At 41.3% G+C, this 11,314-nt stretch overlaps 1 protein-coding gene across 1 annotated transcript; it reads left to right on the forward strand.

The window, feature by feature from the left end:
* The first annotated feature begins 7,527 nt into the window (after positions 1–7,527).
* On the forward strand, positions 7,528–10,738 carry LOC147847354 (adoMet-dependent rRNA methyltransferase spb1-like). Its single transcript, XM_087339293.1, has 8 exons — positions 7,528–8,062; positions 8,888–8,935; positions 9,022–9,177; positions 9,254–9,300; positions 9,411–9,567; positions 9,656–9,717; positions 9,807–9,996; positions 10,595–10,738. Exons 1-8 carry the CDS (start codon positions 7,583–7,585, stop codon positions 10,736–10,738), a joined length of 1,284 nt encoding a protein of 427 aa, XP_087195419.1. The 5' UTR covers positions 7,528–7,582.
* The last annotated feature ends 576 nt before the right edge of the window (positions 10,739–11,314 follow it).

Below are 11,314 nucleotides of genomic sequence, written 5' to 3' on the forward strand. Positions count from 1 at the left end.
GTACTAGGTACATCCATATTTCAGGTAGTCGGATGCGTTGAAGTCAACTGAGCTGAAGTTTCGACTCTCCCCCTTAGTATTGTTCTCAGTTGAATCGGGAATTGGAGGTTCAACTACCCATGGAGCCGACCTTGTATATTGAGTTGGGCCATCAAGAAGAGTCGAAATGTCCGAAAAAGTAACCCTTCTAACTTCAATCGGCCTTTTGGCTAGCTTGTGCATCTCCGACTCGTTGAAAAAGACGTCTGAACTTTCAATTGGATGACTTGTCTGTTTTTCAGATCCCAAAGTCGGTAGCCAAAATTATTGTTAGGTCCATAGCTAAGGAAAATGCATTTTCGTGACCTCAACTCGAGTTTTCGGCGTTCATCCTTTGGCACAAGTGCGAATGCTTCACAATAAAAAATCCGCAGCTTTCTATAATCAGGTCGTTTGCCGGTCCAAAGCTCTTGCGGAATTTGAAGTCCGAGAGGCCTACTCGATGACATGTTGATGATGTGCACTACAATTAGTAGAGCCTCTGCCCATAAACCATAAAATAGTCATGCATGTTGCAACATGGCGACAATCCATTCATGAATTGTCTAATTCATTCTTTCCATCCGGAGGGACCCGCTTCCCAACAAACTCCCCCTTCACTTCGGTATGGGGTACGTATCCAATCTGACTCTTTGTCATCACGAATTTAGCTTCTTGGCTGACAGCACCTTCGTCAACATGTCTGACCCGTTGTCGTTCATGTGGATCTTTACCGGTTGTCGTTCATGTCAAAAGGTGGATGACACTCTGGTTATTGCAATGGAGTCGGAATTCCTCTTCCCGAATTCCAAACTCTCCGATGAACTCCCTCATCCAAATTACTTCTTTGCTAGCTTCCATTGTGGTCATGTACTCGGCTTCCGTGGTCAACAGTGCCACGACCTTCTACATCCTCGATTGCCACGAGATAACTGCCCCTGCATAAGTCATCACATATCCGGACGTGGATCGGTTGGTGTCCACATTAGTCGACATTTCTGAATCCATATAACCTTCCAATGTGGGGTTACCCGAGCCGAATCAGAGGCACACTCTCAAGGTGCCTCTCAGGTACCGAAGTATCCACTACACTGTAGCCCAATGCTCTCTTCCGGGATTGCTCATATATCGGATGACCACGCCGACTGCATATCCAATGTCCAACCTTGTCCACACCATTGCATACATTAGGCTTCCGATTGCCGAGGCATAAGGGACTTTTGACATCTCAGCCTTCTCGGTTTTCAATTTCGGACATAGTCCTTTGCTTAGCTTTCAGTTTCACGCTTTCCATGCCGAATCTCTAGAGCACTTTTGTCACGTACTTCTCTTGTGACAACCATAACAATTTCTTTGTTCGATCCCGAACAATGTGCATTCCTAGGATTTGTTTTGCCGGATCCATGTCTTTCATCGAGAACGACCTACTCAAGGCCTTCTTCAAGCTTCTAATTTTCTTCGAGTCTCGTCCGACAATCAGCATATCATCAACGTACAATAGGAGGATGAGAAAATCTCACGAATCCTTCTGGCCGGTACATATATATCTCTTCCTCCAAATCTCCATGAAGGAAGGCAATCTTGACGTCCAGTTGTTCGACTTCGAGACCCATGTTGGGCGTTGTCGTGATGTTTTCAACACATAGTGTGAAACCACCCTTAAAAGAGAATAAAATAGTAGTCCAAATAAACTAATGTTGTTAAGTCAACTATAGTAATAAATGAAAGGATAAAAAGTTAGAAGCGGTTTTCAAAAGTAGACCAAAGTAAAGAAAAAGATGGGGAGAAAAAAAGAAGAAGCACAATAGAGAAAAAAGCTCGTAATTTCCTCGTCAGATGTCCAAATTAGAAAAGTAAAGATGCATAAGAAAGCTAACCCAAAGAGCTTTCCAATAATATATTGCATGTGAATTTTGGGGCTAGAAAACAGAAATAGTGAGGAAAAGAAAAGTAGACTCATATAGACAACCTTTTTTTTAGGGGAAAAAAGCAAGCAATCCTAAAGCTATAAATAAGAGCCTATTCTAGTGAAGAAGGGGGGGAGGGAGAAGGAATGCGGAAGCTCTACTCAAGTGGAAAGCGGAAGAAGAAGGATCAACAACATCGAGAGGCATCATCAACAAAGAAACTCCTTCTATACTCCACTCTCTTCTTTCCTCCACCTCTCTTTCCCCATTCATTTATAAACAATCCTTCATATTCGCATCCAACCCATTGTAACATGATTCTTATATTATAAAAGAATCTATTATATTGATATAAACTAATGTTTTCTTTCATCTACTTGTCTTACGTGTAAATCTTGATTGTGCTTATTTGTTATTGTCATTTGTGCTTATTTATTGTGTCTCTTGTGACAAGGGAGCATTTCGGGCTTGCCCATGCACCTCTCCTTTCACAAAGGCATTCAAACCTACGTGTCTTATATGTTATCATCGTTTGTGCTTATTTGTTTGTGTGTCTTGTGACAAGGGAGCGTTTCGGGCTTGCCCATGCACCTCTCCTTTCACAAAGGCATTCAAACCTACGTGTCTTATATGTTATCGTCGTTTGTGCTTATTTTTGTGTGTGTCTTGTGACAAGGGAGTGTTTCGGGCTTGCCCATGCACCTCTCCTTTCACAACGGAGTTCAAAATCATGTCTTGCGTGTTAGTGTAAATTTTCCTTGTGTGTTCGTGCGACTTGTGGCAAGGGAGCGTTCGGGCTTGCCCATGCACCTCTCCTTTCACAAAGGTGTTCGAAATTGTGTCTCCCATTTTGTCTTTTAGGGGTGTACCACTAGGGTTTCATCTTCTTCTCTTATTCTTCTAGGGTCAAGGTTTGGTAGCCTCCCTTTCTCTTTCATCTTTTCCTTCTAGGGTTAGGGTTTGCGAGCTTCTTCTTTCTCCTCTTATTCTAGGGTTTCATCTTCTTCTCCTCTTCTTCTAGGGTTAGGGTTTGGTAGCCTCCCTTTCTCTTTCATCTTTTCCTTCTAGGGTTAGGGTTTGAGGGCTTCTTCTTTTCTCCTCAACATACTAGAGGACTTAGGTTTTTAGGGTTTATGAGTTTAGATTCTATTCTACTTCTTACTCAAGAGAGTTTAGGGCTTGGATTCCTACCACAATGGCTTCTTTGGCATCTTGGTGGCTGGTTGCGGAAGGGAGGTTGTAGTGGCACGAGGGCTACTCCGAATCGAGGCAACATAGCCATCAAAAGTAGTCGAGCTCCGAGCCCATTAGACTCGCCTTCGCTAGATTATTTTAGCCTTTGGTTGATTTATAACTGATTATTGTAATAACCACTGAAATTCTGGTGTCAAGCCTAACAATTGTAAAAAAATTAAAAACAAAAACCCTAACCTATATAAACAATTATGTATATTTCTCCATGTCTTTGTCTTAATCTCCCACTTCCTCAATACTTTTGTCGCCCCGATCCAAGGCCCCGACAATCCCGTTCAAGTGACACACGCATGCGAAACTTTGCGACATTGGTGAACCCAACGTGAAAGACCGGTAGGGGAGGACAAAGACGGATGGCGAAGAGATTACGTTGAAGTTTATGGTTGATTTTGTGTGGGCAAGGCGCAATGAAGGAAAGAAAACAAAGGTTGACAACCTTTGGTCTCACCACATCACTTTTCTCTGGCACATGCTACAGGATGTGCGGTTTTGTGGGGGTGGATGTCGTGGTGTGGTGTGTGCAATGTGAGAAAAATCGAGATTCCATGCACATCTCATGAATTAATGTATAAATAATAATAATAATAATAATAAGTAACTTGTAGTAGCGTAGTGGTTAAGACTTGTAAGTATATGTAGAGAGGTGTAGAGTTTAAATCTCTCTTCTTACATTCCATTTTTGCGATAAAGGAAATAAATAAATAAATAAAGCATATAATGTTAAAATAAGCTCCTCTTTCCTCTATAAGAGAGGAGGGATAGGGCTTATTGGGGGTCAATTTGGAGATCATAATCATCATCATCAATAATAAGAATATAATACTCTTCTTATTCTTCTTCTTGACATCTATCTTCTTCTCAAGTGTGACATTAGTTTCCTCGACTCCTACATACACATCGTCCTCTTTTCGACAATTTCGTGAACGTCCTCCCCGGTCTGAGACCCCGGTGGTCCTGCTCAAGTGAAGCACGCACGCACACGCATCTTCGCGACAGCGCGATGCTCAGCACTGTTCGGATTGATGTCATCTTTACGACCAAGGCAAATATTTCGTTGAAATTGACACCCTTCTTTTGTTGGAAACCTTTCACGACAATTCATGCTTTGTATTTGGGTGGATTTCCGCCATCTCCCAGCTTTAGTTTGTATACCTACTTATTCCGTAGTGCCTTCTTCCCTTTCAACAACTTGGTCAATTCGTATGTGTGGTTCTCATGCAATGAATCCATCTCCTCGTGCATGAAACTTACCCACTTTCGGTTGTGGGTATCATGTTTAGCTTCTTCAAAGCTTTTTGGCTAGTTAGCAGTACACGCTCTTCATCCGGAAATCTTCGGGGAGGCCTTCCCTCTCGCAGGGGATATCTTCGGCCTCCATTCGGCACGCCCAGTTCTTCTTAAACTTCTTCGACTTCTTCGTCCAAGTCGAATTCGGTTCCTTGTTTGGCTGGTTCCCCTAGTTCTTCAGTCAGTTCTCAATTTTGCCGAGTATTAAATCGGCCGAGTGGCTCGGATTCGATTTCGATCAAATCGACTTCTACTCGATTCGGTAGTTGGAGACTTGTTCTCAATCTCCCAATCGACAATAGTCTTCTCTTCCACGAAGACGATGTCTTGGCTCCTAATCACCTTCTTCTCGGTTAAGTCTCATAGCCTATAGCCGAATTCATCATTGTCGTAGTTGAGAAATATGCATGGCCGAGATTTCGGATCCAACTTCTCCCTCTGATCCTTTGCAACGTGTACATAGGCAAGACAACCAAACACCCTTAAATATCGATATGAGATGTCTTTACCGCTCCACACCCTTTGTGGAATATCACTGTCCAATGGTACTAAGGGTGATCGATTGACCACATACGGTGTCGTCATTAGTGCCTAAGCCTATAACGTCTTCGATAACTTTGCATGTGCAAGCATACTTTGAACCCTCACCATTATGGTCCGGTTCATTCTCTCGGTCAGCCCGTTAAGTTCTTTTGTCTTCGACGCACTATACTAGAGCCGGATTCCCTGTGCTCAGCAATATTCTTCAAATGGTCCACGGTACTCTCCGCCATTGTCCGCTCAGACTACCTTCAATTTTTGGTTGGTTTCCCTCTCGGCCCTCGCTTGGAACTCTTTGAAGACAAATAATACTTGATCCTTCGTCTTCAACACGGAATCCCACAACTTTCGGCTATAGTCGTCTATGAAGGTCATGAAATATTGTGATCCAACATGAAACTTTGTGTCCACGTAGCATACGTTTGTATGCACAAGTTCCAACAACATTTTCTTTCTCATTGGGGGCCTCGATCGAAACGAGGTTCGGTTTTGTTTGCTGGCTAGGCAATCAACACACTTATCCAAATGCACTTTCTTCATCTCCGACATGAGGTCTTTCCTAGCTAGCATCCTGCATTCCCTTTTGGCTCATGTGGCATAGCCTCTTATGCCACAACTCACCGGCTATGGCGGCTGCCACGTTTACCTCATTTCGGCATAAACGAGCATTCATTATATACAATGTGTTGGTTTTTCGGGCCCGAGTCACGATCATGCTCCCTTTGCAGAACTTCATGACGCCATTCCGGATGCTACCCATGCAGCCTTCATCATCCAACCGACCAACTGATATCAAGTTCAGTCGAACTTCCGGAACGTGCCGAACATCTCTCAACACTAGTTTGCATCTGGTCTATGTCATCAGACAAACATCTCCAATGCCGATGATTCAACATGCACCTTCATTCCCCATTTTTACAAGACCGTGGACTCTAGCCTTGTATGATGAGAAGCACTTTCGGTCGGGGGTTAGATGAAACGATGCACGCGAATTGACCACCCACGTCGATTCTTCGTCAACAAGATTGACCTCATTTTGATCACTAATGAACAACAACTCCTCTTCAGTCGCGATGATGGTTGAGGTGTTCTTTCTGTATGGTATTTTCTTCGGCTCCACCATCAGCTCCCCCTTTCTCCTTTCGAAAGTGTCGGCAATTCTTTTGGAAGTGCCCCGACTTCCCACAATAGAAGCACGTGGGCCTTCCCCTCGACTTCGACCTTGTCCCCGACTTATCTTGATTCTGGGGACTTCAATTTCGGCCTCTTCCTTGATTCGTGTCACTTTTCGTGACGAGGGCCTTCAGGTTGGCAGTGGACTCTCGGTCCTTTCAATAAGCTTCGTCAATAGTTGGTTTGAGTCGGGTTATTGCCCTTAGTTGGTCGGGGTATTGCCCTAAGTCAGTTGGGCTACTACCTTTAGTTGGTTGGGCTATTGTAGTGAGAGACTCAATAAGGTTACGGAAATAAGTCGGGCTACCTGTTGGGTTGGGGATCGTCTTTTAGTGAGAAAGATATGCAAAAATGCACAACTCGGAATAGAAAACAACAGCTAGACAAAATATGCACAACACACTGGTTTTATGTGGGAACCCTAAACAGGAAAACCACGGGAACAGAGATCCACTATACAACAGAGAATACAAGAAAACAATTACAACTCTCTCTGAAACTTAGAGGATAACCATAAAGGGTTCTTGGCGAGTTCACCGAACTCTGCCGCCGCTCTCACTCTCACTCTAACACTCTCTACGAAGCACTTCGTTGTGTTCTACACTTTCTATTCTACACATCATAATGTTTGCCCCAGGTGTATTTATTCTCATACACAATATGGGCTATTTACAAATATGACAGTTATTATTATTATTATCTAAGAATAATAATCGTTAATTTGTCGATTGATTGACTAGTCGATTTGACTAGCCGACTTCCAGTCAGCCTTGTCGTCGACCATCCGGTAGGCCTGACTAGTCGGTCTTGTCCTCGACCCGGATCATCTACTGTCGACTCTTTCATGTCTTCGACTTGTCAGCTCCTCCCACAGGAGGGACATATTCCTAACACTATCGGAGGTGTATTTTATAATGATGCACTTTTTTAGATAAAGATATGGCAGTGCAAATCCCTCAGAAACGTACACTTCACCGTCCATGGCCGTGATTCCATCGCTAAGCCTCTTTATGACTTTGATGATAGATAGCAAATAGACACGAGGCATGCATTTACATACATACTATGCATAAATATTTACATATTTACATATATGTACAATACATATACGATATAGGTACCGGTAGGTAGGTCATACACATTATTATTATCCCCGAGAGGGAGGAGGAAGCAGGAAGGAGAGAGGAGCGAACATACTACATACATAGTACATACTACCGTATCACTATGTATACATAACAAATGTATTGTACACATTGACATACATACATACATACATACATCATCAGGCTCAGGCTCAGGCTCAGGCTCAGGCTTAGGGTTTTAGACAGACAGACAGACAGACACGTTAGAAAGCAGTGAGGCAGAGCGAGAGAGCGAGAGAAAGAGAGAGAGGGAGCAGGATGGGGAAGAGCAAGACCACAGGGAAGCACAGGTTGGATCGGTTCTACCATCTCGCCAAAGAGCAGGGGTATCGTTCTCGAGCCGCCTTCAAGCTTGTGCAGCTGGACTCCAAGTTCCGTGTGCTGGCGTCTGCTCGCTCCGTGCTTGACCTTTGCGCCGCCCCAGGCGGATGGATGCAGGTAGCCTACAAACACATGCCTGTCGGCAGCCTCATTGTCGGCATCGACCTCGTGCCCATCCGCCCCATTCGCGGTGCCCTATCCTTACAGGAGGACATCACAACCCCTAAGTGTAAGTCATCCATTCGTAAACTTCTCAAGGAACGCGGCCACACGATGTTCGATGTTGTTCTCCATGATGGTTCTCCCAATGTTGGTGGTGCTTGGTCTAAGGAAGCCACCTCTCAGGCCTCCCTTGTGCTTGATTCCCTGCGCCTTGCTACGGAGTTCTTGGCCCCAAAAGGCACTTTTATTACCAAGGTTAGTGACTTCATTTGCTCCTCGTTTTGCTCTTTCTCGCCTTTTTTCTCTGGTGGTCAAATCAATGAATATGCTTATATCAAATGTTGTGAAATTGGATGAATCGATAAATTTAATGAAGATTCCACTTTTTTTTTCACCAAGCTTAGAGCTTTGTTTATTTCCTCCTAAAATTCATCCTTTTTTTGTGGTAAAGTCAATGAATATGCTTATATCAAATGTTGTGAAATTGGATGAATCGATAAATTTAATGAAGATTCCACTTTTTTGGTACCAAGCGTAGATCTTTGTTTATTTGCTCTTAAAATTCATCCTTCTTTTTGTGGTAAAGTCAACCGCCATATGGACAAGGCTTTGAAATCGGATCCACTTGAGATGTTGGTGAGGTTGATGGGTGCCATATCAATGAAGATGAACGTTTTCTAATTAATAAGTATGTAACACTTGGATGAATGGCATATGAGTGAGTATCAATGTGATGATTGGAGGAATTAAACATTGATGTTAAAGTCCTGTAGAGGCAAGGTTCTATAAGCTCAAGGTTCATACAATTTACACATATCTATTATGATAACGTCTTGTGCTCTATCTTTGTATAAATCTCTTTGCGGAATAGAAATGATTTTTTGCAACCCTTGATTTTATCTTGACATTTTCGTTTTCATTTTAAAGACATAACCATCACCTTTTATTGGGAAAAGTTGGAACTAGCAAGCTTTGAATGTGTAAATTAATGGAGCTGTTGGGCAGAGTTGTCTGGAACAAACAAACCTTGGTTGCGAATTCTCAAGAAAATAAATATTGTTTTCCTTGTGACAATTTTAGGTGTTTCGGTCTCAAGATTATAATTCCTTGCTGTATGCTTTCAAGCAGGTTAGTGAATATTTCTGTCTTTCGTTAAAAATAGACACTATGTGAAAGACATTGTTAGAATTAATAATGCATGCTTTAAATGTCAGCTCTTTGAGAAAGTAGAGGTGACAAAACCTGTAGCCAGTCGATCCACATCAGCTGAAATCTATGTGGTCTGTTTGCGGTATCGTGCTCCTGCCAAAATTGATCCTCGTCTCTTGGATGTTAAACATCTCTTTCAAGAAATTGTAGAGCCTCCGAAGGTAAGTTTGTAACATTTCATTAAATATGCTAGATTGCATGTGAGGCTTAGGGGATTGTATTAATATTCTTTTGTAGGTGGTTGATGTATTGAGAGGCACCAAGCAGAAGCGTCATCGTGAAGGGTTAGTATTTCTTTTCTAATTCTGGGGTATTCCAAAAACTTAAATCCATGGATGACTGTTGTCTATAAATTTTGTTCTTTCAAAAATATCAATCCATGGAAAAAATGCAGCTATGAAGAAGGGAATACGACACTCCGAAAAGAAGCTCTAGCCTCAGATTTTATATGGACTGAGAAGCCTTTGGAATTATTGGGAACAATTACTTCAATAGGATTCAATAATCCTGGTTGTGCCACCATAAAAGATCATGAGCTTACAACAGATGAAGTATGCCCATTGTTCAGACTTTTACTTTCTGGTTTACCATATACAATCCTCTGTATTTTGGTTTTGAATTCTTATGTTCATATTCCAGGTAAAATTGCTATGCGAAGATCTTCGGGTTTTGGGAAAACAGGACTTCAAGCATCTCCTCAAGTAGGTCTTTTTACTCTCTATAGAAATGCCTATTTGTTCAGGATTTCTCATACTTGCATGTGATGGCTATATACTATTTCTTGTTTCAGGTGGAGGTTAGCTATCCGGAAAGACCTCTCTGAGAAGCGAAGTGCAGCATCTCAGAAAGAAGAGTCAGGGGAGGATTTACCAGCTAAAGATGAAGATGAGGATATTTTAAATGAAATGTCTGAGCTTAAAGACATTATGGATGCAAAGAAAAAGAGAGAGAAGAAAGCAACTGCAAAGCGAAAAGCAAAGGTTTGTATGCTTGTTTGTTTTACATATTGCATATCTTTCTCTATTTGACTCTTCGTCTCCTCTCTCTCACACACAGACTGAGCATGTATTCCATTTGCTTTTTTACCATTTTATTTGACCTGCCATGGCCACCCATGCGAAAGTTGATAATTCTGTATTTGTTGAACAGGCCATCTAAATGTATTTGAATTATGGATTTTATTTCGATTGATCTCCTTGATTTGCTCATTGCCTCATTTTAATTAATTATCCTTATCTTCTTTTTTGGCTTGTTTTTCTCTATTTCTACCAAAGCTTCTTCTGATTTTCATCATTCATTTCTCCTATTTCTCATTAATGGATAGAATTTCATAATTTCTTTTTATTTTTATTTTCAAGGTTCTTTTACCATTTCTTTACCCATTTGTGTTTATATTAATGCTTTTATATTTTGATTTGTTCGTAAATTATGGCCAAGTACATACAAGGTTACACATGATTGTAGTTTCTTCCATTTTACAAATTCATTCGTTTAATTTTATCTTGTTTCTTCATCAATTTGCATATTCTCTTTGATGATCAGACTATATATGGATGTCTTGATTCTGATATTTAACAGGCAAAAACTCGTAGCGCAACAGGAATGCAAGTTGATGTCATGGAGGATGGTTATTCAGAAGGGGGATTGTTTTCTTTAACATCTATCAAGGTATATTTATTCAGAAGCTTTCTGCCTCAATACATTTCATTTTTTTCTTGCTAATTCCTATCTAGAACTTCCAACATGTGCACTCATGATTCCATGAACGCAAATGTGAAATAATTGTTACCTTGGTATATAAGCATCCCTATAACAACTACGAGGTAATTGTAATATTAGTATAAAGGTAAAAAATCAATACTGCAATTGAATGAAGTTTGGCGTTTTTTATTTTAATAGTCTCTTTATTGACTCAAATAGTTTTGAGAACTGTATAAAAAGAGTTTGAGGGAAAGGTAGATGCATAGGAACCAGTGAGCAGGTATATTTTGAAAATGGTGAAATAGAATTTTGATCCCAAAGAATTGGAGGAATTGCAAGCTCTACATTAATGAAGGGGTGGAGGGGGAATTAGATGAGGATGTGAACTTGTATGGTTCTGGCAATTAAATGAATAAATATGTTGAATAGTTTAGATCACATCCTTAGCCATGATGAGTGAAGAGAGGAGAAGAAAGAAGGAGAAGCAGACGTGGATGGAGAGGGAGTTATTGTTGGAGTCTTTTTGTGAATATAAAGAAATGCCATTTGCAGATACAGTCGAAATGGCTTTGTGTCTTTAGCTGTGGGAAAATGCAT

This window comes from Azolla caroliniana, unplaced genomic scaffold (assembly GCF_043228905.1).
Source record: "Azolla caroliniana isolate FFs.n. ecotype wild unplaced genomic scaffold, voAzoCaro1.0.p SCAF_1137, whole genome shotgun sequence".
Classification (NCBI taxonomy): Eukaryota; Viridiplantae; Streptophyta; class Polypodiopsida; order Salviniales; family Salviniaceae; genus Azolla; species Azolla caroliniana.

Excerpts from the sequence above, each read along its gene's own strand:
- LOC147847354 (XM_087339293.1), top strand. The coding sequence starts at position 7,583 with ATGGGGAAGAGCAAGACCACAGGGAAGCACAGGTTGGATCGGTTCTAC. Across the intron at positions 9,568-9,655 it reads ATGAGCTTACAACAGATGAA|GTAAAATTGCTATGCGAAGA; the intron begins GTATGCCCATTG and ends TTCATATTCCAG. Across the intron at positions 9,997-10,594 it reads CTGCAAAGCGAAAAGCAAAG|GCAAAAACTCGTAGCGCAAC; the intron begins GTTTGTATGCTT and ends GATATTTAACAG.